Raw genomic sequence first — 25,184 nt, forward strand, 5'->3', positions numbered from 1 at the left:
AAATATACACTCTTAAGACCACAAGACCACTCTTTCCAACGTTTATAAAGAGTTGTTTTTTTTTTGTTTCATCAGTTCATAAATCTTTGTTGCAGAGATCTCCGGTGTCTGTGTTTTTGTGAATTGCTGCCTGGCCTTTCTGCTTTTGAGGCTTACCGGGCGTTTGCACCTTGCACCTCCTCTGAGATTCTGGTCACGAACTCTTCTATTGATCGTTGACAAGGAAACATGTCAGCCTTACATCCTCCTCGGTGGTGAGGTCGGTCAACTCTCAGCCACACGTGAGCTCTTTCCGTGCATGAACTAATGTTGAAACCACAATTACACGAGAAACATTTAGTAGCCAAGTTCAGTTGCTTTTGAACCCTTGCAACTTGGGCACTATGTATTGAAATGACAACATCTCCCCAAAGGTTCCTTCAATATCTGATGGCTTGAAGGCGTGAGATATAAGAATAATGTAATGTATAACGTATAATAACTTTGAAAGAGATTTTACTCTTTTCTTTAATGATGGAGGCTCATTTTGTGATAAAATAGTTTTCTTTGGATCTTTGATCAAACAGAGAAGTGTATTGACATAAAACACAAGCATGGCAAACTTGTAATTAATATAACAGTTTCCAGTTTTACTGCTACAATCACACTGGTATTCACATGAGAATAATAGACAGTAACGGTTGCCTATGTGACAGTGACGCTCTATCAGCACAGACAGCTGCGTTACATTAGACCAGATAAGTTATTGATCCCCATCTTGCACTCTGCAGAAAGTCCAGCAGCCTCCCGGGAGTGTGCTGTACATATGAGCTCTCTGTCCTCTGTCTGTCCTCCCATCCTTTTATACCTCTTCCTCTCTATCGCCTTCCTTCACTGTCCTTTCACCCCCCCCCCCTTACCTCCTCTGATCTACTCCCCTCATTTCATTTTCCCCCTGACTCTTTCAATCTCAATCCTGCTGGATCCCCCCCCCCCCCTCTTTTTCTGTGCATCTCTCTGTCTCCTCTCTCCGTCCATATGTTTAGCTTGTGTCTTGCCGTGCCCTCGATGAGCTTTCTGTCGTGCAGTAAAAGCCGGGGGGAAAGAGCGGGGCTCACAGAATGCAAGGTAGGAGGAGAAATGTGCTGGTGTCATGCATGGTGGATGCAGAGAGGTATAGCATATTGCAACACATTTTTTGCAGCATCATGATGCAGCAAGATTTCGGAGCGAGGCGAATCAGTTGATAACCATGTTCCTCTCTTTATTTCTACAGAGTTAGAATACTTCAGGGGTGGAGCTGCATTGACGATTTCATTGGATGGTTTGAAATGGCTTTATACAAGGAGATGCAGTGACAAAGGAAACAAGAAACGGTATCATTTTGATTTCTGTTACTGTGGTGTACTGATGGTCTGATGGAGACACAGAGGGTTTGACATGTGTGTGTCCTCCTCTCTGGATGTGGTGGGACCTAAGAAGTGTTGTTCCTGTTTTGGCTGTTTGGTCTTATTAACTGTCCTTCCCTGAGCCCCTCCACCTGTTACACAGTGAGGTGTTAATTTACCTGAAACAGGGCAGATTACAAGCTTCATGGCCTACTGCATACGTGTGTGTGTGTGTGTGTGTGTGTGTTCCTGTGTGTGTGAGACCATACAGTAGTGTGCGTGTGTGTGTGTGTGTTTCCTTTTACATCCTTTACGTCACAGCTGCTGTGAGTCAGCTCCTCTCTTCCTTTCCTGAGTCACTCATCCAGCGGTTGCTTGGTTACTGCAGAGCGGTGAAAGTTTCCTATTGCGTCTTTGTCTCCGCGGATGGATGGGCCCCGATATTTATTCAAGCACAGGAGTGACTGGCCAAATAATGTATGTGTTTGTGTGCATGCGTGCGTTTGTGTGCGCGCTGTTTCATCCATTGGACGAAGGCTGACAAATCAGTTTTAGTACATCCTGTTGTTAACAGACACAGAAGGGCAGTCTGGCCTCTTCACATATTCAGTGGATTAAGAAAAGACAAAACAGACTGTGAAATGGAATTATATTTGTATGTAAGAGGAGGTCCTCTTTAAACAAGGCCCACATATCATCTTCAGCCGAAGTTTGCTGAATCGTGTTGAAATAGTGGCTCCATGTTACAGAGACCATAAAGGTCACAGGCACAATTATCATACCAGTCAACACACACCATCAACAACTGAGCTCCCATTGGTTCCCACTTTAAACATGTAACACTAACGAAAAGCTTCTAGTGCCTGAAGTCAGAGTGGTGATTCTCCTTTAATGACAGTTACAGCTTCTACAAGTGCTCTTTAAAACTGGTAGTTTATTGGCAGATAATCTGTCTCCATTCCACTTACACTATTACTTACTGTATGTGATAGCTAAGATGGCTAGGCTAACCAAGCTAAATATTAGCCCTCTTGAATGAACACACAGTAATATTAAATCTCAAATGTATTTATCTACTATTTATCTAAGTTTAACTCATTAATTTCCATATTATAATAACATCAGGGCTAAATTGCCCCTACGTACATTATAATTCTGGTTTAATACAACTTGGGTCTTATTTTTGTAGTTTTGTCCATCATTTGTTGTGATAAGTTTATACTTACCAGCTTTATGCTTGTTAATTGCTGAGATCTGGGATCATGTTCACAAAGTCACAAGGGGCAAGAAACATGAGCAGTCACACGATCAGACAGGTTGTAAACACAGTTTAGCCAGACTGTTTTGGTCAGCAATCCCTCACTGAACAGGAAAACAGTATGAGCACAACTACAGCAAGTATTGTAGGACAAATTGAAAGCTGCAAAACTTTGGTTTTATGTTCAAATAATTTTGGCCTGACATTTGTTTATAACCTCTAACATGTTTAACATGTTTATTGCCCAATCTTTTCTCAGTGTTTCCAGATATTTCATTAATTAGTGATTCTGTTATTAATACTAATAGAAAAAAGGGACCAGGGGACAAAAATAATATTTTTGAAGCTCTCAGTACTGATGTTTATCAAACTGAAATTTATAATGTGGTCCTAAAATAGTTTGATCTCCTTCACTTGTGCATCACAGGATGATGAACTGAATCAAATTAAATGCCACTGAGACACTGTGACTCATTCATACAGGGATGAAGAGCTCCAGTTTTGGATATCTCCAGGTCAGATGATCCTGTCTGATGAGAAGCAGCAGCCAATCACGTGCTTCTGTATCCGTGACCAAAGAGGAAGGGCAGCCCTTAACTTGTGGAGGAACGCTGACCGCAGATCGAGCTTGACAACACGGTCATCATCCTTCTCTCTCTCTCCTCAACACTGTTGTCTTCCAGAGGAGCCAGTCCAGCAGTCAGCACTTACGTCTTTAGCTTCTTCTGTCTCAGAGCGCCCAAAGGACGCCCCATGGACAAGACTTATCTTAAACATGCAGGACATTTTCCCTTTGATCACAAAGAATGTAAATTTGAAAACCCAGCAGCAAACTACTACAATGGATCAGCCTGATAGGTTTTTCATTTTCTGTGGTGAGGACATACCAGCACCACTTTTTAGTGACATTTGCGACACTCGAGATTGTAGGACATTCATAGGGAACACTGGTTGTCATATCAGTGATAACAACAATGTGTCACCTGATTTAAAAGACCCCACTGCCCAGCCGCCCTCTGATCCCAACAACAACTATGAGGATGATCAGAATGAAATGGTCATCAGAGACAATTTTAATATTCGCACTCGTAAGGGTCTTTTAAAATCCAGTCAGAACTACAAATGTCCCGGAGACTCATCTGGAAGGGACAGCAATGTGAAGATGAGGAAGAGTGTGTCCTTCGATGATGATGTCACGGTCTACCTGTTTGATCAGGTACTGATCTCCCGCTGTCATCAACACTGTGGCTTGGTTGTTGCTTGAGCTTTGTTTCCCACTGAGGTTGCGAAGGTGTAAAGGTCTATATACTGTGAAAATGAATCTTCTCAATCAGCTTCTTACTGTGAGTGATGCAGTCTGATTTTGTCATTTTGCCATCTTCAGGTGCTTTAAGGGGTAAATACTTTACTCATTTATTTTAGATAATAGATCATTTTACTAATGGTAAATCAAGGTTTTGATGCTCGAAACCTCCTCAATCTCCAGCCATCACCCGCTGTTGTTCTTCGTAGGAGAGGCCCACCGTGGAGCTGCACTCTGAGCCCTGCACATCTCTGCCACGCAGCTCTTTCTGCAACCTGCCAGATGTTACATCAGACGACAGTGGTACAACTCTGACGGACCATGCCACTTGTTTTGCATGGTTTATCTCATTAACTACAAATTGTGTATATACGTAACATTACTGAAGACCATCTTGCTGTGGTGGACAGTACGCAAACTGAAATACTGTGCTACTGTACTTCAAACCAGTTTATACTCAATCTCAAGTATTTCACTTTTCATTCAAGTACAATAACTAGATTATTTAGTTACTTTAGACATTAAGATTTTACAGAAGAATAACATGTGGAAATCATAAAATATGAAGGATTGTTACAGATTAAACTAAATTAATTTAAACATTAAATATATCATAGAATAACACTCACAGAACACTGAATCATTTTTACTTTAGATACTTTAAGTGCATTTTTACCAACAGCAATTTAACTTTCTGTAAGTAACGTTTTCAGTGCTGGACTTTTACTTGTAACGGCGGCATGTTGCAACTTTTACTCCAGTGAAAGGAAGACTTCATAACTTTGATTTTCTTCCTCTCAAGGAGTCACTGGTTGCAATCTGTGTCAGTATATTGCACTGAAATTACCATCTACTTTCAATATTATGATGCATTCTGGGAGTAACAGGATGTTGAATTCGAAACACAGTTATTATAGATATATATGTTCAAAAATCTGCAGTGGTGTTATTGGTTGGAAATATTTTTGCCTATACAGGTGCAGCTAAGAAAATAGCCTACATCTTTACATAATAATCATTTTTGTCATTTACTGATAAATAAAAAAATATTTTGACATTAAAACTTATTTGACTATCTGGGGGGGGAAACAAACAGTTTTATCCATTTCAAACAAAAGCTTATGACAATGTAAGAAGATCAGGGCGGGACACTGCAAAGGGTAACAAACTTCAGTGTTTGTATGTCCTGCTAAACCCAGACGCTGAAGGCTGTTGGCAGCTCATTGTCACTAAATGTGTGTTTGGTTGGTTTCGCCTGCAGGCTTGGAGTGGGAGGACGACTTCTCAGCTTTGGAGAAGAACTGCCATTTTCAGTGTGTGGGTCACTCTCGGCGCTGCAGCCTCTCCCTGCCGACACAGAGCTGGGCTGCTCAGTCCAGGCCGGAGCGTTACTTTCTGTCCCAAACCTCCCTGTTCCTCACCCATGTCACTGAGTCAGACCTTGAGCTGTGAGATAAACGGTGAGTGACACACATAAACGCACACACACGTATTGAGCTGTGGTTGCTGATTTTTACGACACAGTGGCAGTCGACCGCACCGTCTGTCTTCAGCCAGAGGCCGGCTCACTGTCACCATGGTCTAATGTGACATCCACACTTGTTTTTCTTTCAGACAGCCGGCCTTGGTCTAATGGAAAAACTGACTAATCGTCCAGATCTCGTCCTCCTCACCTCCAACTCATCTCCCCACCTCCCTCCTCTTTTATGATGAGTCAGGGATTTTAATGGCTTTTCTTTTTTTTTTCCCCCTATCTTTTCCTCTCTGCCCCAAATGGATTCAAAGCACCTGCCGTTCATGACATCACAGCCAGGCAGGACTGTGTGACAGTGCATTCAGCTTTAACAGTTGTTGGTATGACATGACCACTGGCTCGGATGTGAAAGAACAGCCAGTTGCGTAACAGAGCTGGTACCTTTCCAGCTGCAAACCTCTTTGGGAGCTGCTATTCACGCCAGCTTGTGTCCTTGGACCTGAGCTGTGAAGCAGTGACACAAATGTGTTCATTTCCAACTTACACAAGTTTAATAAATTGTCATCTGTGTCTGAAATCCCACTTCTATCTTTAAATTGTCGGATTCAACCAATTCCAGGTTAATCTGGTCGAGTATATGTTGTTTATACAGTTTGTTTTGCTCAAACAGAGCGTGCTTGTGGAGGCCCTGTTTACTTGCCTCATTACTGAAGTGTATTCAGCTCAGAATTTATCAGCGGCTGCGGCTAAATAAACAGTGTAAGCCTTAAGGCCAATGGAGGCAGAAACTGAACAAACTAAAAGTAATAGATAATGTTTCCACAGAGCCAGCATCAGCGAGGTTTGGTTGATTAGATACAGTGTACCTGAGGAGGAAAGGAAACCTGGCAGGACCAGTCTTAGTGTTCATAAGCACACACACACACACACACACACACACACACACACACACACACACACACACACACACACACACACACACACAGGCTGTTCAAGGACACATGCTAAAAGTGTTTGCTTCTGAGAACTGGGAACAACACACCTGTAAATTATTGTTGTTATTCACAATATTTAAACACAAGTGTTAATGTTACAAAAAGCCAAATCCTTTGACTTCATTCATAAAATGCTTTTAACTGTCAGCTTCCATAAAGTTTGTTTTTATTATTGCCAAAGTATTTTCGGATGTTTCGTTTTCCCGACTTTCGAGCTAACGTGTCACTTAGCCTTTAAATTGTTGCATTTAAAAATGCATTTGAATTATTTTGCGATATATGTTCACTATTATTTTTCCTGCATAGGTGTTTTTTTAAGATTAAAACAAAAGTCAAGGTATAATAATAAACGCCCAGTGACAAAAGGGGCATTACACTCACAGTGCATAAGCAAGGAACAAAAGGGGGTGGGGGGCAGTTTTGCCTTGGATGCCCCTGGAGCAAAGAGACACGGTTCATATGCAAAACCCCACATGCATCCAGTGTGCTTGGGCTTTAGCACAGAGACACAATGAGTGTAATTCCCTATATACTGGGATTTTACATTTTAAGCACAAAGGTGGAAGCTGGAGATTTTAAACTGCGACAGTCACACACTGATATCTGCTCTGAATGGTCCCATATCCTGTACATTCAACACATCACTTAGGTTAAGACGTTACAGAAGAGATGAGTTATGGATTGTTTAGTTGAAGTAGCTGCTCCACCTCTGAGCATTAATACTGAAAGGAGTTTTACTGGTTATGAATCTGAAGGAGTCTAATTTTTCTTGAAGTTGTTCAAACAACAAAAAGGATGCACCCTCAAATAAACACACATTTTCTTTATCCCATGGGAAGTCCATCATACCCGGCATGAAGCAGTGCTGTCTCTTATACACATCTACTACGAACCAGAAAACTGATGATATGAACAAGATGTGGAGCGGAAGTCGCGGGCTCTAAAACATACAGCAAGATGTTGTCCACATAAAGGGAAATTTTTATGTTGGGCTCAACCTACATTTACACATCTTATGGTTGGGCCCCATCTGATGGCCTCGGCCAGAGGCTCCACTGCAAGAGCAAAAAGGGGCGGGGCTAAGGGGGCGGGGTTTATTGACATGTTGAGCGATGGCGTGGGAAGCGTTTTTATCTATCACTTCTGTATTTCCGAGGCGTTTGTGTAGAAAACGTAAGGTTAGTCTATCTGTGATAATAGATAACAACAACAAACTAATGATCAACAATATTAAGATAAGATGATCATAATGAATATTTTCTAAAAAAGGGAATAAACATTTCTAAAACTGGCCCAGAAAAAGCTTTAAGAAACTGTGATTACTACTAGTATATGTCTCTTCCACACCACGGCCCTGTCTCAGGCTCCACTATCTGCCACAGTAGGAAAGGGCAATAATCCCAACTGCCAACAGTTGTGTTTGGGGCCCCAGGTCAAACAGACAAAGCAAGATTACAGCCGATCACACATCCATGTGTGGCAGGGGTGTGATGGTGATTATTCAAAAAGTGTTAATTATGTTAATCATGTTGTATATTTACTCAGTTCAACTGTAGTTTGAGGGCGTCCAGCAGTCTACATTACCCTCTCTTCACAGAAGCACTGCAGAGCAAAAAAATAAAAAAAGTAAATAATGTGACGTAATTTAAATGAGACCTGGCCGTGCGTCTGTACGTTCAGGTGAAGCCTGGAGGACTGTATTCAAATGAAGCAGAGGGAGATGATAAGCCACAATGGAAATTATGTTAACTGCTCAGGGTTAAAGGAACCAAAACGCAGTATTACTGTCTTTTAACCGTCTCGCTTCACTCCTCACAGCAGGGCCAAAACAAGATCAGTTCACCTGCAATTCAGGTGAGAAAACACTACATTTCTTCTTGGACACGGACTGTAGTACTGTGGAAGAGCAATGTGTAGAAGAGTGACACAATATGCTCTTCTTTAAAGTAAGAAGCACATTGAAATTACACCTTGGACATGGAAATACATTTTTTTCCTCATACTGTAGATTGGGAACGATATCACTTTAAAAACATGTGGTGACGAGTCATGATATCTGTCACCTTCAGTATCTCTCTGAGGAGGCTTTTCATTTTCATCCAAAACATGCACATTCATTTTCACAATTAAATGATGTTTACTAATGTGGCTTTTACTTGAAATCGTGACGCCATGATGCTGATATGATGATATTTCTACATCAGCAGTAGTAATAACGAGAGGAAAAACACTGAGTCGTTGCATGTTTTGTGGGTGATCCTTGATGCTACACAGATATCAGCTATCATCAGTGGTGTAAAGTCATTTTCTACTTTTTTACTTTGCTTCATATAGCAGCAGTTAGGCTACTAGTTACTTTGGAGAATAATATTTCACACATAAAATATGTGATCGGCCTATAAAATATGATGATGAACTCTTATAGATTAAAATTTGCTCCACTTCTAAAATCTATAACATCAATAATAATGATCTGATAATAACAGCATGATGAATAGTTTACATTTTTATACTTTGTCTTACTCATAGCTTACTTCTGTATTTCTAAGTACAATTTTGAATGGACTTTAACATGTAACGGAGTATTTCTGCAGTGTAGTATTGCCATTTGTGAGAACTACTACTTTTATTTTGCCTAAGCAAATGGTAGGATAATTTAATTAAAACAAATCCTTATTTAAGTAATTATGAGAGCTACATGGTTTTTATAATGCTGTGACACTGTGGCTGTGCAGCAGGAAGAGGAGGAGGAGGAGGAGGAGGAGGAGGAGGAGGAGGAAGAGGAGGAGGCTGCTGGCAGCTGGGGACAGAGCGAGGAGCCGCAGGGAGTGAGCCTGCTCTGTGATTGGCTGAGCAGCGCGACGTGTACATCAGTCAGCTACAGGTAGCGCACATGTGACAGTTGTCTGAGTGAGTGCGCGGCTCGGTGACGCTCCGCTGCTCGTTCCTCTATGTGATGGTGCTTTCACTGACCGTCTGCATGGTGACGCTTTTTCTGTAAAAGGAGGAAAGTTAGTTTAACTTCCAAGGTAAGGCTTTTTAATTAGTAAAAGAAAAAAGTAAATTTTGTGGTGTTTAATTCACTCTCATTGTTGCTGTGTGTGTATCATTTACTACAGTGGATGAATTTGACTGGCTGTTTATCTCATATCAGCTCTGACACTACCGTTGGGGTGATTAAACTTGGGTTAGGGAAATAAAGAGGGAAGGGGAAAACTAAAGGGATGGTGAATCACTCTGTCCTTTTATTTTCTTTTTTTTGGTGTTTACACTAATCTATGTAAAACATTTTTATCTAATAAGTTTTAATATCAGCATATTTGATAATATGGTTGAAAGACATTTCCATTGCTTGTGAATTCACAACAGCATATTTCAACATGTATCAGTCACTGACACCGGGACGTTTATTTACTGATTCATCGGCTCCAGTGTTTCAAGCCAAACCATTTTCTGGTTCAAGTGAAGTTAAAGAGCACTGCTGCTGCTGCTGAGTGCTGCTGGCTGGTCTCTGTGTTTTTGTGAGTGTAACCTTGAAATGGACATTATCTCAGGACTGTGGGGATAAGGGAGTCGTAGATTAACAGACCAACATCATGGGGTTTTCACACTGCAAGAGGCTGATTAGATACAACAGGATGCAAGGCTGTTTGAATTGGAGAGAGGCTTACACAGTAAATTGGGGATTACAGGCTGACTGAGAGAAAAAATTTAAAGATTTTCAGCTTGTTCTCCTTGTCTCTTAACATTCATGTCTTTTCTTCCAGGCCTATTGAAGCTGTGAGATCTACACCGTCAGAGAGAGAGAGAGAGAGAGAGAGAGAGAGAGAGAGAGAGGGGAAGGTGGCAGCAGGATGAAGTCCAAAGGGAAAGCTGTGAAATCATCCAGGAGGACCTGGTCTGACCCGGAGCCAGAACTAGAAGCAGACACAGAACCAGAGCCTGGCTCCAGTGAGCAGGAAGGCTCAGAGGCCTCAGTGCGGATCGGTGGCTCCTGGAGGGGGTCGCTGAGGAGCGGGGACAGGAAGCGACAAGGAGGAGTGGGTGGAGGGCGGCGGCGGAGACAACATGGCTCTAGCACCAAAGAACGCAGCGTCCGCCGACTGGAGAGCAACGAGCGGGAACGCCAGCGCATGCACAAACTCAACAACGCCTTCCAAGCGTTGCGCGAGGCCATCCCTCATGTGAAGACTGACAAGAAGCTGTCCAAGATCGAGACACTGACCCTGGCTAAGAATTACATCAAAGCGCTGACCACCATCGTCCTGGACATGTCAGGGGCCTGCCTGCCGGCCGGCGGGGTCCAATCAGAGGCCAGCGCCGCCAAGCTTCTCCAGTGCTACCAACAGCACCTGGAGGAGGAAGGGGAGGAGGGTCTCACCCAGTATCTCACCCACATGCACAGCTTCAGCCAGGGCAGCTAACAGTGGCTGCAAGGTGGCTCGGAGACCAGGAGAGCACACGGAGGCTGGTCTCCACGGCAGAAAGGTGTGTGTGTGTGTGTGTGTGTGTGTGTGTGTGTGTGGAGAGAGACTTCTAGGGCCAAGTCTGAAACTATAGCCAGCTCCTCCGGTGCTCACGCTGCTCTGAGGTCTGGTCAGAAGCGGTGTCTTCTGCAGGAACCAGGAGCTGTTCCACATCTGTGGTGTCTGACAATAAACACACGCTTGAACATTCAAAGGGTGACATGTCGAGAACTTGCCCTTCATGGAATGATTTCAGGACCGTTCACCCTCGCAGACACAAAGTGTGCAGACTGGACATGGACCGTGGCTGTGAAGTGAAAAGACTCATTTGTTATTGTACTCAGAGAGGAAGGGCTAATCTTTCACCATTCTGCCTTTTTTTTTTTCTCTTCTTCTTCTTCTCGTCGTCTATGGTTTGAGCTGAGGCAGGGACTTGTTCTCCTTTGTGTTATCTTGTGATCTCGAGTATTTTCTGTTGAGAAACCTGCTCTAGTAGCCTCTAGTCATAACTGTCACATTCAGGAAGAAAAAAAAAAAGGCAAGCAGCAAACCTAAATATTGAAATGTTGAAGCTAGAAAGTCTGTTTGTTCATTTGAGAACACGATTTACTTCTTACAGGCCGTGCACTCGTACAGTAGCTGGAAGGCAGAGATGATGTTTAAAGTGTATGTTGTTTGAAGTTTTTTTTTTTGGAGGACATTGTAGTGAAAAACACCAGGAGAGGAGAAGATATTTGAGAAGTTATCATCAATAAACACGTTTATTTATTGACAAGGACTGTTATTTTGACCATGCATAACACTTGAGAATTGTACTCCACAATGTCAACAGCATTAATGTGTTGCTCACTACACAGTAACACAGTTTGATGTTAGTTATTCACAGATAATACAGACGGATCTCTGTACACTTTCAACATTTACAAATGCTGCATCATATTTAGACAGTTACTCACCATATGGGTGAATTTAAGCAGCTGTTAACATAAACTAACATCTGAACAGATGCAATCCAGCAGTGTGAATGGTTTATGAATATGTCTTAATGGAAAACTGTATTTTAAATTCATTGCTCTTTGTCAAACACTATTCCACCTTTAGATATCACCGCAAACAGCCACAACACTTGCTGTATAATACTAATATCTTTACAGATTTATAACAAAATATAGTGTTTTTGACGAGTGTTTTTCTCACTGCTCGGTCATTCTGCTAACATCAGTCCAAAGGAAGTAGACGACAAGACAACATTCTCCTGAGAAAGAGGAAGGTTCAGTTTTAGCATTTCAACCACAAGACTTTTACAAGCGATCCACATTTTTCCCTTATTTACAACAGTAATCATTGCACATACTCCACGACAGTAACAGAATAATCATAACATGTTTGTTTTTTTTTTTTTTAAGAAAATAACATCAAAATCTTTATAAAACATAAGTCAACTGTGTGTGCAAGGCAAGCAGCAACCACCACAGGTAAAGTAAGCCATTGCAGATCTGGTCACAGCTGCTACATGATGGTTTCCAAAAAGACACACAGCTGTATTTAAGTTGATGGGTAAAACTCTAAATCCCCTCTAGAAATAAACAGTAGCAGCTCTTAATTTGACTCCTTCCTACAGCACGTGTCTTTTACCATTAAAAGAGACGAAGGGAATGGTTTAACCGTCACACTCAGCCATGGTGGTTTCTTCTTGCTCATCTGAGCTTCACACACAATTTGGAATAAAACCAAAAGTTGGGCTACAAAAAGTCCCGGTCAGAAACTTGTGGGTGACGAACAGAAGCTGCATCTTTGTTTTTTCCGCCGTCTGTGTCATAAAGTTATACAGCAGTGTGTCTGATGAACAGACAATAGAAGCCGCCTGGATCAAACATGTCTGTTTGCTTTATCCAGTGTCCAGAGTAATCAGGCTTTACTCTGTTTTATCATGTGTTATTAACCTGTTGCCTGCAGGCTAAGATGAAATATCATTTTTATTTTTGTACACAATACCAGCCCTGGAGCTGCAGCTGAGTAGCTACACAACTGTAATTCAAATAAACTAATGATACCATATATATAGATATATATCTATATATCTTACAAAAACAAAAAACTCTTAAAATACATCTTTTAAAAAAAACCTCACCCTTCCACCTTCACCTTGACTTTACACGTGGTAAAGAGAGAGACCACCCAACCAACAGAAACATCACATCCTGATAAATAAATAAACAAAATGCATTAAGACCGTCAAGTTCAGAAACAGCAAGAAATGACAATGACAAGAGAAATGCCCGTACGAAGGAGACGAATGCTTAGAACAAACAACAACAGTCAGAGACTAAAGAACCTAAACTGTCTGCTACACGGACTCGGGTGACATGACGGCTGGAGGCTGCTCTCTGGAGTTTCAGTTAAACTGTGACTGCTGCTACTTCAGCGTTAAAAGTAGAAATGGTTTTAAACAAAACTTTACTACTGTGTTAATATAGTTGAGGATGTCTATGCGCAGTATGTGTGCAACCTTGGCCTGTGTGTGTGCATCTAGCATCCCACAGCATTGCCGTTGACCTCCGTGTTCCTGACCAGGAGGGGGCTCCGAGGGGCCGGGGCGGACGGGTCTGTTAGAGAGGGAAGACGGATGCGGGGCGGCTCCATGGAGTTCCCTCTGATTGTGATGTGATCCCATCCACCCTAAAAGACAAGCGGAGACAGAGAGGGAGAAATTAGCTCCAGCCATTTATCTTTGCTGGCAGGTAAACCTATTTACCATCTTTAAGCACATACATTTTATTGTTTTTTATCTGCTGTAATTTGCTCAGGTTAATATGTGAAAAACTTACCTGTTGCAAAGTCAGAAGTCAAAGTAAACACCTGATATTCACTTGACTGTTAGTTACAATGACAATATACTTTTTGCAGAGTGCTGGATATTCTGGTTTTCAAAGCCAAAGATATGTCCGCATGTTCAAGAATGTCAACTTATAAACAACCAATACATTTAAAAACACTTTCAACTCCAACTGCGTATCATGAAAACATCGCTGCATTACATTTAGCATGGTCATACTTCATCTCTTCATTAAACGTTTCTGAGACTCAGTATATTTATAGTCCAGCATGAGTCGAGAGGATGCGGTGTTGGGTAAGGCGAGTTCAGTGGATGTGTGAGCTGTTTCTGATTGCAAAATCAAGTTTATAACTTGGTAAACAGATAAAAGAGATACACCCCTTACCCCAATGCCGTAGTCCCACGACTGTCCTTTGGGCTCCATGGGTTGGACTCCGAGTCGATGGCACACTGTCCCACAGCTCAGACTGTGGCTGCCCTGCACCTTGTCTGCTATGATCCACACCTTCACCCCCACAACAACGAAACAACAGAAAATACTCACCAAACAACATAAAAGTATCACAACATTGATCATCTTAACTCATCACTGCATTTAGCAATTATAGCAATAAGCCACACATTTCGAATAATGAAATATATTTTAAAATCAATAGTTCAAGTGTCATCGGTTCCACGTGTTTGCAGCTTCAAATGAAAGGAGAATAAATGTCAAATCTGAGCTTCAATAGTCAGAAATCTTGCGATGTATCATCCATACGCCGTCTACAACAAGCTCATGTTTACCAACCCCGCCGGCCCGCGATGCTTCAAACCACAGAAAATCAAAAAAGGCACAGAACTGCTGAATTAATGTGCTGGCTATCACATCCACATCTATCAGCTACACAAATGTAGACAATAACAGTGAGGCAAGTATTCTGGTGAATATCCTGGTACCCACCTGGTCCAGAGGCCCTACAGAGACCTTGCGAACATTATTAGAGATGTGTTCCCAGGAGGAGCCCTGGGGGTAGCTGGGGGTCACACCCTGTCTGTACCACAAGTTTCCTGGACAGGAAATTGCCACATCACAGATATGATCAGAGTAAGTCTACCAAGAAACATAAAGTCTCTCAAAAGCATAGATTTGTAAAAAAAATAGAATATATTAGGTTTCCAAAAATGTAAGTGCTAAATACAAATGCATTTTTGCTTCACCATTTTCATCTACAGTGTAGACTGATGTCCTGCCGACAGACACCTGCTTTAGCTTCTGTTTGGCCGGGGAGGGGATGTGGTACCAACAGTCTCCTGCAGAGGGAGACACAACACAAACATAATACAACATCAGTAAAAACTCAGGTCTGTTTGTAGCATCAGAGGCTGGCAGCTTCGACTTCCTTAACTCTGCTCATTTTAAGTAAATCATAATGTTTCTGATTCCAAGTTGACAGGGACGGATCACAGTTTCTCTCACTGACCTGCAGGGCTCTGAAGAGAAACAGATCCCCGATAAAAGGCAGAACCGTCCTTTGCAATGGCCCAAACCTGGCTGGCACCACCGATGGAGACGGACTTGAAAGGCTGGTCAGTTCCTACGTGGAGCCACGAGGATCCCTGAGAGACCAACAAGAGGATGTTAGAACAATTACTTCTCAAGTACTTCTCTTAGATTGTTTTTGTACTGGAAGTGTCTTTTCATTGTCCATATTTAGCTGCTTATAAACAGGAATCAGACATAAAAATATTCTTCTGCAGTCCTGTATCAAAGTCTTCCACGACTTCAGTCCTGATGGGCTAAAGATAATTAGAGGATCCCACACACTGTCCCAATGAAGGGCGATGTGGTAACTTGAACTAATGTATTCTACATTCGTGATGCGAGCAGGAAAATGCCAGTGAATATTTATTGATGACTCACCAAAGTGGTGCAAAACCTGCTCATGTCTGCTTGCATATCATTAATGTGACTCACAGCAGGTGTCAGTGCGGTGACTCCCAGTCGGCAGAGCACGTCTCCCTTGTTGCTGATCGCCCACAGAGGAACCACGTCCACGCTGCTCTGAGCGGCACACGGCAGGATGGTCACGTCACTCAGTGGGATGGGTGGGATTTCTTGCCAGGGTCCTGTAGTGGTCAGTTTACATTTCCTGTGCAGGAGAAAAAAAATAAATACAATCGCTCACATGTGCCCTGAACTGTAACATCTGCAGCAGCTGGCAAATGACGCAGATCAAACGTCAGTCATTGTAAATATGTTTTCTCTTATTGTGTCCAAAACCTATAATATTCAATACTATTTAAAGATCTATAGTAAAAACCTTGTGATTAGGACGTCACATTAACAATATGTTTTGTTAATTGTGTAATAATTAACCATAAAGTATATTTTCCCACTGACCCTATTGTCTCTATTGACACACACACACACACACACACACACACACACACACACACACACACACACACACACACACACACACAAACGTATTGGAGCCTAATATGCCAGTATTGCTTTTTATAGTACCTGGCCCATCGCCTGCGACGGACAAAGTCCTTCATCGTTTTATAGCCGTGATATGACCTGTGCGGTGAGATGGGGAAGAGGAAGCAACAAAAACAGAAATAAGTGAAGGTCATGACTATGAGGGAAGCATAATTTGAACCAACAGACACAGCAGGTGTGTTTGAGGAATTGCAAATAAAACTTACGCCGGAAAATCAGCTGCATATTGCCAACCTTCTCTGTCCGTCCCCCCAGAGACACTGTAGTCGATGGCCCAGTCAGACGCCTGGAAACGGCACATGGAAGTGAAACAGGGTGAAAACATCTGCTTTTTTAACTACAAACCAAGACCCAATATTTATAGTATACAAGATAAAGTTAACCTGAGAACCACAGAACTGGTTTCAAATCACGACAGGGTGTTTCCATGAGAGTGAGTGTGTGTGTGTGTGTGTGTGTGTGTGTGTGTGTGTGTGTGTGTAGCTGTTCTTACCCATGTCCACTGAGGTGAGGGAGGTTTGGTATTTGTTTTTGTGCACTCATGGAGTCCTGATGCATCACTCCACATGTAGCGGTCTGTGGGTAGACCTCTGAAGAAAAGCAAACACACTTTAAATAAGTCAGGACTGACTTAATCAACTGATCAAAAATGTCTGTGTTTGAGAAAAATACAATTACGCTACAAAACAAATCACTGGAAATATTTCAGCAACATTTTCTTCTGACAAAGATACCACGTGGGAAAGAACAAACTGCCCTCTTCCTCTCAGCGGTATCTGGAGCGAGTGCTCTACCTGTTGGTGTAGCCTGTGACGGGGTTCCACCTCTGGTTCTCATAGATGTAGACGCTCTTGACATCAGTCTGTGTGTAAATGTTATCTGTGCTGCTGGCGAGTCCCTGGAAGAAGCCCCCTCCGTAGCCCCCGGTGTAGACCCAAGCAGTGTGGTCAAAGCCAACCCCCCACGCTATCCCAACGCTGTTACACTCCACCACACGCATGTGACCTCCAACCTGCCGCCAGAACCTGCACAAAATAAAAGTGGTTAAAGGTAGAAAGGGGAAACTCATTTCCTTTTTTATCAGGTCTTATTTTCTTTCTCCTGCATCCGAGCGGTATCTGGCTTATTCTTACATTTGGTCGCAGGGTGTCGGGTAAGGCATGGCCTCCAGACTAGGAGAGGGCTCACTGACAAAGACGTCTCCTTTACAGGTGATGGACCAGATGGCCTGTTTGGAGGGAGGACCCTGGATCGCTCTGGAGTCGCAGCATGACACACTCAGCAATGCCAGCTGGGAGAGAAGCAAACGAGAAGTGATAAGAAGAGACGGAAAGAAGGCGAGAAAAGGGAAATGGTAGAAATGAGTGTGCGAATCACACTTCAGCAGACAGAACAGCCCAAAAATAATAGTGCACAATTTCTTTTCTCTCTAATTGATGGCAGTTATATTGATCAATAAGAGTGGAAAACTCCACCTATGATTGCTATGTATTTATAAAATGGGTTTTATCTGAGTTTCAGATTAAATAATTTGGTTCTAAAACCTTTTTTTCCAGGTGAGAATCCAACATACAAGAGCAATCACGCTGTGTAGTGGCTATACATACCCAGTCGTGCATTTCCAGCTCAGTGGCTGCTGCCAGTCTGATCGGCCACCTCTGTTTGGTCCGCTCAGGCGTGTAGATGGCAAAAGTGTGTTTGGAGTCATTTAGCACAGGAACTAGGATGGTGACCTCATTGATGAAGGCATGCAGGTACTGGGGAGAGTGACAGCAGCGATGGAGGAAAAGAAAAAAAAAGTAGAGATACAGTTAAAAATAGTAAATAGAGGAAGAAAGAAGAGAAAGAAAGCGGTGGTGAGTGCAAGAGAGCAACAGCAGTACTGATTCATTTGAATGAGTGACTATTTTCAGACGGTATCTGTTGTGTTAACATGCGCAGACATTTCGAGACTGACGATGACACTACTCCACCTCCCTCATGAAGGCATATGAATCCCCCACATGAACTGTATCGACACACACACACACACACACTTCTTCCTCACCTTCTTCTCCTCGTAGAAGTTGTAATAGATGAAAAGGATGCCGTCCTTGTTGCCCTCTGGCCCTGAGAACTGCTCTAAGGCAAAATGAACGTCTATCCACTTGTGCGGCTTCCAGTCTCGCCACCACTGCATGGTTCCCTTCTTCACCCACACAGACTGTGATGAGGGTCGGTGTTCACGAATGAGACGAGGAGGAAAGAAGAAAACACAACCACATAAAGACGATATGACACGGGACTGTGAGGGAAAAGGGGATCAAGTTCAGAAGTTGCTGCAGGCCAGGGCAGGTCATAACCACACGTACCTGTTCTATGGCTTGTTCATAATGTCGGAAATGATCCATCTCTCTCTTGGTCCTCTCACTGAGTTGTTCGAAGATTTGTCTCCGCCAGGCTGCCGTCTGGGCCGGGGTTACAGACAGACTCATGGACTGGACTGACTGGATCAGAGCTGGAGGAAGAAAGGTAGATAAAAAAGAAAAAAAATCAATGACTAACACCAGGAAAGGAGAGGAACCTTAATGGCACCAGGGGTTTCCTGCAGGCATGAAATGGAAATATAAGCATGGTATCGTTCTGCGTTCTGAGGCTCCATCCCCTCAGCTATGTCACTGAACTCACATGAAGTGTTCATTGAGCAGTTGAACCAGTTGAGCTGGGAGTGACTGTCCACGGAGCAGCCTCCTCCACTGACCCACGCCCACAGCGGATGCTCATCTGCCCCATACGGGTCCTCTACGGCAAGAGTGTACGTCGCCACCGATGACAAGCTGCAAGTGTCGGCTGATTCCAGCACTGCTCCGGTCTGGGCCTGCTGGACCTGTACCTCCTCCAGGTCCACGTTACTCCACTGGGGGTCAAGAGGAACTCCAGACTGACTGGGGGTGAGAGCGACATCAGTACAGGGAGCTTTGACCTCTCCTTCTCCAGATACGGTCTCCCCCTCCAGAACAGCGGGAGCGGCAGATCCGACATCTCTTAAGGTCTTTGCAGGTTCTCGATCAGACACGAGTTCGGAGATGAAGCTGTCGCTGGTGACTTTGGGGATGCGGGGTTTGGGGACGTCGGAGGGCTGGTCAGACGTGTGATCTGTGGGGGCATCAACAAAGGACTCGGGGGACTCAGAGGTGGCAAAGCAGGTGGCTGCATCTGCAGATCCTTTCTCCGTGTCTGATTCCACATCACTCACTACTGACTGACCACGCACCTCACCACAGAAGTAACATCCAGCACTATGAAAGAGGAAGAGAAACTGAATGAATTTATGATGATGGCATGCGCTGAAGATTAAAGCAGTTTCCTGCATCTTTCAGTGAAATTTGGAGAGTTTGCGCATTCATTTTAATCAAGTCATGGTTTTATACCGAAAGATTATTTTGTGTGTGTGTGTGTGTGTGTTCACCTCTGCAGGCTGGATGCGCTGGCACTGGAGTGGGATCGATCTCCATCTCGGGGAATATTGATAACCTTCCAAGTTTTCCCACTGAGCTCACTGGAGGTCACACCTTGTCTGAAGTACACCGCGCGGTCCTCACAACCGATACCCCACACCTACACACGACAGCAACAGGTTGTGACTCCATGCCATGAAAGCCGCACGGCAATGCTAATGTAACCAGAAGAGAGAAGGTACTGGATATGTTAAATCACCTGATCATTGAGTCCGACGTTGATCATGATCATTTCTCCAACCATGCTGATCCAGCCAGAGCCACAGGGATTGTGGGAGTTTACACCACGTCTGAACCACACCTGGAGAAACAAGAGTGTGGGAAGAAAAGTGCTCTTTATCATAACACACACCTGCTCCAACACTACTGTTACCAACGGCTAACGTAGTGTCTTTACTAATGCAGTTTTCTTGTTTAGGAAATCGTCTCAGTCAAATTAAATCAACTCCAACATTCTCAACAAAAACATTTCAAGCTTCAAGTATTCTACCATGAGGTGGTTTTATTTTGTCCAGTCTCTGTAACTCGAGCAGTGTGCAGTTTGTCAGCTGATAGCAGTCTGTATATGTGTTGTTGGTATTGTGTGTGTGCACGTGCATGAGTGACGTATTCATGCACTGTGAGGTTTGTATTTTAACAGCAGATACTGTATGTGTCCAAGACAAAGTTGCTTCGGGACAATTAAAGTTTATCTTTATCCTTATCTTTATGATGGTTAGATGATGACCAATACTGAACCTCATAACCTTCATAAAAGGGAGGATTTATTGCAGCTAGGTGTTCCTAATAAACTGAAACGTGAGTCGATACATACACAGCCAAGATACTGGACAATGGTAACAAAAATAACAAAAGCAACTTCAAAGCACTTAGTTTGGAGTTAGCTGGTGAAGATTGTTTCCGATCCTATGTATCTTTTATAATGTTCACCACAGAATTTTCTTACTTTGTTGTCTTTGGTCACGGCCCAAACAACATTGACTCCCACAGCCACATGTATGGCTCCCACATCAGGGCTGGGAGAGTCCACCACCACCCACGAGGCACCTGACATGCAGAAAATAACATTCTCCATAAAGAGGATAAACACACACACACACCACATCCTCCTCCCACCAGTTAGCTCGTGTACCTTTGGGGCAATCTCGGCCAATGCCCTCCCTGACAATGAACTGCCCCTCCCACAGCACCGCCCAGACCAGGTCCCCTGGGCCACAGCTGATCTGGACGACCTCCCCAGGGAGCGGCACCTCCTCCCACAAAGAGCCCTCAGGATTGTGGTGATAGATACCCTCTCTGAACCACACCTAGATGAAGACAAAAGGAGGGGTTAGATAATCAAGACTGAGAGCAAAACCGTTAAGTGATGGAAAAAAAATTATTTGCATCAAGCGATTCAAATACACTGATGTGACAAGACTGCGAGCGTGTGATCTTGCTATGGGCAATAACAAGGTCAATAAATAATACAACAGACACACAACCACATCCTTAGTATGTGTGAATACAACACAAACTCTTAACATCTATTCGATCAGACAGATGCATTACATTAGACACAGTTATTAAACATTGTATTTTATAAAGCCTGACGTGTTTTATGAGCTGCATGTCAGCAAAGGTTTGCTTTTAACTGCAAGATATTCTTAGGTAGCTTTTCTGCCTCTATCAACAACATAGCATCACTGTGTTTATGCAACTGATTTATGATTATTGCATATACAAAGGCAATAACAGTAACTTAACTGACTTTATTTACAAGCTAATCAAGACTTGAAGTACGTTGATACTTAAGGCTTAAGTTGGAATTACTTGTGTGTGTGTGTGTGTGTGTGTGTGTGTGTGTGTGTGAGAGAGCTGTACCTTGCCCTGTAGGGACACGGCCCACAGTGAGAGCCGGCCCCTGGGCTCCTCATTGATCTCCCAACCTCCACAGCTGATGTCGCTGAAAGGATCTGGTAGACTCGTCCGCTGTGAAGGGATCTGTTAGCACACACAGGAAGAGAGACACACACAGGTGAACAAACTGACAAGCTTCACACAACACACATGCACACAGCAACACTTACCTTAGCCCAGGTGTCCATGGCTTTGTATCTCCTGTAGCGGAGCCATCGCCTGCGACGGACACAGGAGTTCCACTTCTTGTCTTTGGTGTAGGTGGCCGGGAAGTCAATGGCGTAGGTCCATCCCTACAGACACAAACACCTCAATCATTAAAATGAAGCAGGAATAAAATAGGACAAGACGCTGCTGTTGGAGTAAGGAGACGCAAACCAAAAAAACAAAAAAACAAAAAGTCATCGCCTACTCACCCCTTTCTCTGTGGGCTCTCCCTCAAAGTTTTCATCTGCATACCAGTCTCCCTCCCACTCCCAGCTGTTAGAGGGAAGTTGAAAACTGTCCAGGGGTTGGTGTTGCAGCCCCGTGACATCACTCCACTGCCAGCGGTCGCTCGGCAACAAACGCTCCGAGAAACCATCAACAGGATTCCAGCGCTGATAGACAGACGGACAGACAGACACAGACAACAGGGTTAAAAACAATAGGAAAATGAATCCAACCCAGTTTCACTCTTTCAAAAAAATTTATTGCCAAACAACACTTTTGTTGAGATGTAAGAGGAAGTCACAAGAACAGCACCGCCACTATAGAGCAATGACCTAATGCACATGACCTGACACAACCTGAGTTTCCCATGAATGTAAATCCCCCCTCCCCCCTATTCGAGTTACACATATAGCACAGAGACAGCGTGCCGTCACTGGGTCTGTTTTTCTCATTACAGCCTCTGATGTGCTTCTTAAGGCACACAGCTGACAGTGTGCTGGAGTTAGCGACAGAGGAAGTGGAACACAGCTGTTTGAGGATGTTGCTCTTACTTTTTCAGTCACTCAGTCACACATGACACTCGTCCTAGGGGAACTCCACATTTTCAATTTCACTTTGGAGACTTTGTGCAGAAAATAAAGGATAGCCACAGAAAAATGTAGGTGTTTTTAACTTACATAGCGAGAGAAAAAAATACCATAGCTTCCTTTCTTTGTGCATTTCTAACCTTAATTCCAGTAAGCATGTTTAAAAAAAACTTGAAGATACCCACTTGATTCTCGTAGGTTTCCTCCTGGTAGCGGACGGGCAAGTCAGAAGCGTGGACGTTCAGGTAGATTTTATTGTCGCAGGCGATGCCCCAGCAGCACTGCTGAGCCGCTGTCGCCCGCTTGAACTCCATCTGGGCATCGCGGCAATGCTCCCACTGCTGTCCCGCAGTGGACAAGCTGTAGACCCGCCCATACACATCCACTGCCCATAGCAGGGAGATGGGCATGGCTGCACCTGGGACCTGGGGAGGAGGAGAAAAAGACTGGGTGAATGTAGCTAAACTGACAAATCGACCACAATGTATGATAATATCAGGTATATGATCTGTATCTGCTAGTTCCGCTGCAACACCGAAGCTACCAGCACAACATTATTTATGGCTGCTTCATCACGGTGTGTCAAATGAAATTATTCAAGAATCATTTTACGCTCGTTTTTGCAAAACCATTATCTTTGAAAACTTTGTGATCCTGCCGTGAATTTCAAACAAAGTCGTGAAGGTTATAGGAATGCAGTTTACAGAACAGTTACTCATAATAAAAATGTCCAAGTGGTGAGTCTGCAGGGTTGGAAAGGTTAGGTTGAAAGGAGAGAGGCTGACAAGCAGCACAAAATAAATTTATAAGGTCAGAGAAATAAATTGGAGACTGAAACACAGTGATGGAGAAAATTAAGCAGAAGAATCTGATTGGATTCTGTCATAAAACAACATGAAAATACTACATTGGTCTAAATATTCCCTGAAGAATATTGACGAACACAGGCTGTTTTAACATTAACAATGGTTTTGTTGTAATCAAATGTCCTAAAGAGCCGTGACAGTGTGACAGTGTGACAGTGGGTGAGCACGCACAACGCCATGACCCTGAAACTGAAGCAGGTTAATATAATTCAGCCATTAATCCCACGGCTTTTATGGCTCCAAATACAACGCACAAATTGTGTGGTGCACTGTGTTCTTGGTGGGTACCGTTCTCCAGTCTGGATAATAACATAATTAAATTATGGATAATTCTATTTGATTAACCTCCATCAATCACCACCAACAAGCACAGACATGGCACAACACTGTATCGCCGAACGTCTCTGTCTTGGGGGTTCATATCTTTTCTGTTGAACAGGTGACTCCGTTACTGTCACCTGGTTGCCAATGCCAGGTAGGAACTAAAATCACTCTGAGGCAAAGGGACAAGAAGAATTAACGTAAAAAGGTGCATACAAATTACAGTGGTAGTATAAGTGCTGTAAAAATTACTTGCATAGTAACAGCAGCCAGTTGAAGGATTGATTTCACATAGTATGTTGTACAGCTGAGTTAAACAACAGGAGTGACTAAGGTAAAGTTAAATAATTAACCAGAGTAAGGAAAACAATAAAAAGGGCAGAGCTGCACATAAGATCCTGAGTGTAGTGATCCACTGTGTAGTTACACTGTAATCAGGATCATGTGTTGAGGTGGCACTGATCCCTGATGTGCTGTGTTTACACCACTTTTGCTCCACTTTTTTTTTAGGTCTGACCCCAAAGCCTTGAAAATCCCATAAAGTCACTGACTCCTACTCTACATCCGGGACAGCGCCTTCACAACACCTTTAGGCCCAAACTGTGTAAACGATTGTAAAATACAGTAAACAATGCTAGGCTTGCTAAAAGCTTGTTTTAAATGGTCTCCATTTCACAACATTGCGTAACCGGCGAGGATGCTGCTGGTAAAAGGCGTCTCCTCCGTCACAGCGTCCTGCACGTTCAGCACATACAGATAATAATAGTAATAATAATAAAAAACAGGCCTGCATATACCTTTAAAGTGCGGATAATTATGACACTACTGTGTTATTAAAAAAATCAAGCTTTGTAAGAAGGTAGCTGCACATTAACTCCATGCTAACGGCACGAGCTACAAATGAGAATTAATTGATAATACACTGCAGGTGTGAACGGCAGGAGAGAGAGGAATGCTCCAAAACAAACAAAACGCACACGGTACAGTAAAAGCAGCTTTAGTCTCCAACACACAACACTCGGCTTGTTTTTGGTGCAGGCTTACAGGCTTAGTCCTCTAGAAATAGCAAATTAACGAGAGTTCAAAGACACCAACCTCGAGCGTCCTCTCACAAACCGTGAACCGGCGCACGCGGGACCTCGCCGCCGTTCATTCAGCAGGGGAGAAACGAACGGACAGCTGGTTAAATCATGATGTACCCTGTGATATTCACATCACAATTTCTCTCCACTGTGAAACAGGAAGTGCTCCTATTGGCTGTTTCCGCGGCAGCAGGTGTTTGTAGCCGTGGCGTCCGGCAGGTGGCGCTGCTGCCTCACACAGGACGCAACAGACGTGAAGCTGCAGGGCTCATCACCCTGAGTCACAACCTCTTTATGTCAAGACAAGAGTACA

The 25,184-nt window shown here is 43.4% G+C and overlaps 3 protein-coding genes across 3 annotated transcripts; 2 read left to right on the top strand and 1 right to left on the bottom strand.

The window, feature by feature from the left end:
• The first annotated feature begins 2,370 nt into the window (after positions 1–2,370).
• On the top strand, positions 2,371–5,979 carry LOC111672033 (uncharacterized). The gene is made up of 4 exons (XM_023429301.2): positions 2,371–3,841; positions 4,138–4,231; positions 5,190–5,388; positions 5,543–5,979. The coding sequence occupies exons 1-3, from the start codon at positions 3,146–3,148 to the stop codon at positions 5,378–5,380; spliced, it is 981 nt and encodes a 326-aa protein (XP_023285069.1). The 5' UTR covers positions 2,371–3,145; the 3' UTR covers positions 5,381–5,388; positions 5,543–5,979.
• A 3,294-nt stretch (positions 5,980–9,273) lies between these two features.
• bhlha15 (basic helix-loop-helix family, member a15) lies at positions 9,274–11,638 on the top strand. The gene is made up of 2 exons (XM_023429303.2): positions 9,274–9,426; positions 10,165–11,638. Exon 2 carries the CDS (start codon positions 10,252–10,254, stop codon positions 10,819–10,821), a length of 570 nt encoding a protein of 189 aa, XP_023285071.1. The 5' UTR covers positions 9,274–9,426; positions 10,165–10,251; the 3' UTR covers positions 10,822–11,638.
• On the bottom strand, positions 11,597–25,036 carry tecpr1a (tectonin beta-propeller repeat containing 1a). Its single transcript, XM_023429299.2, has 24 exons — positions 24,885–25,036; positions 22,788–23,027; positions 22,000–22,182; positions 21,754–21,876; positions 21,548–21,667; positions 20,817–20,991; positions 20,631–20,731; positions 19,884–19,985; positions 19,636–19,784; positions 18,855–19,465; positions 18,539–18,684; positions 18,235–18,390; positions 17,795–17,944; positions 17,321–17,478; positions 16,982–17,212; positions 16,681–16,777; positions 16,394–16,473; positions 16,209–16,265; positions 15,657–15,831; positions 15,163–15,298; positions 14,900–14,992; positions 14,643–14,749; positions 14,085–14,204; positions 11,597–13,542 (listed from the first exon to the last, which is right to left on the bottom strand). The coding sequence occupies exons 2-24, from the start codon at positions 23,010–23,012 to the stop codon at positions 13,393–13,395; spliced, it is 3,645 nt and encodes a 1,214-aa protein (XP_023285067.1). The 5' UTR covers positions 23,013–23,027; positions 24,885–25,036; the 3' UTR covers positions 11,597–13,392.
• Between the last annotated feature and the right edge of the window lie 148 nt (positions 25,037–25,184).

This window comes from Seriola lalandi, unplaced genomic scaffold (genome assembly GCF_002814215.2).
Source record: "Seriola lalandi dorsalis isolate HSWRI2012SDOR001 ecotype SW California unplaced genomic scaffold, Sedor1 jcf7180002054892, whole genome shotgun sequence".
Classification (NCBI taxonomy): domain Eukaryota; kingdom Metazoa; phylum Chordata; class Actinopteri; order Carangiformes; family Carangidae; genus Seriola; species Seriola lalandi.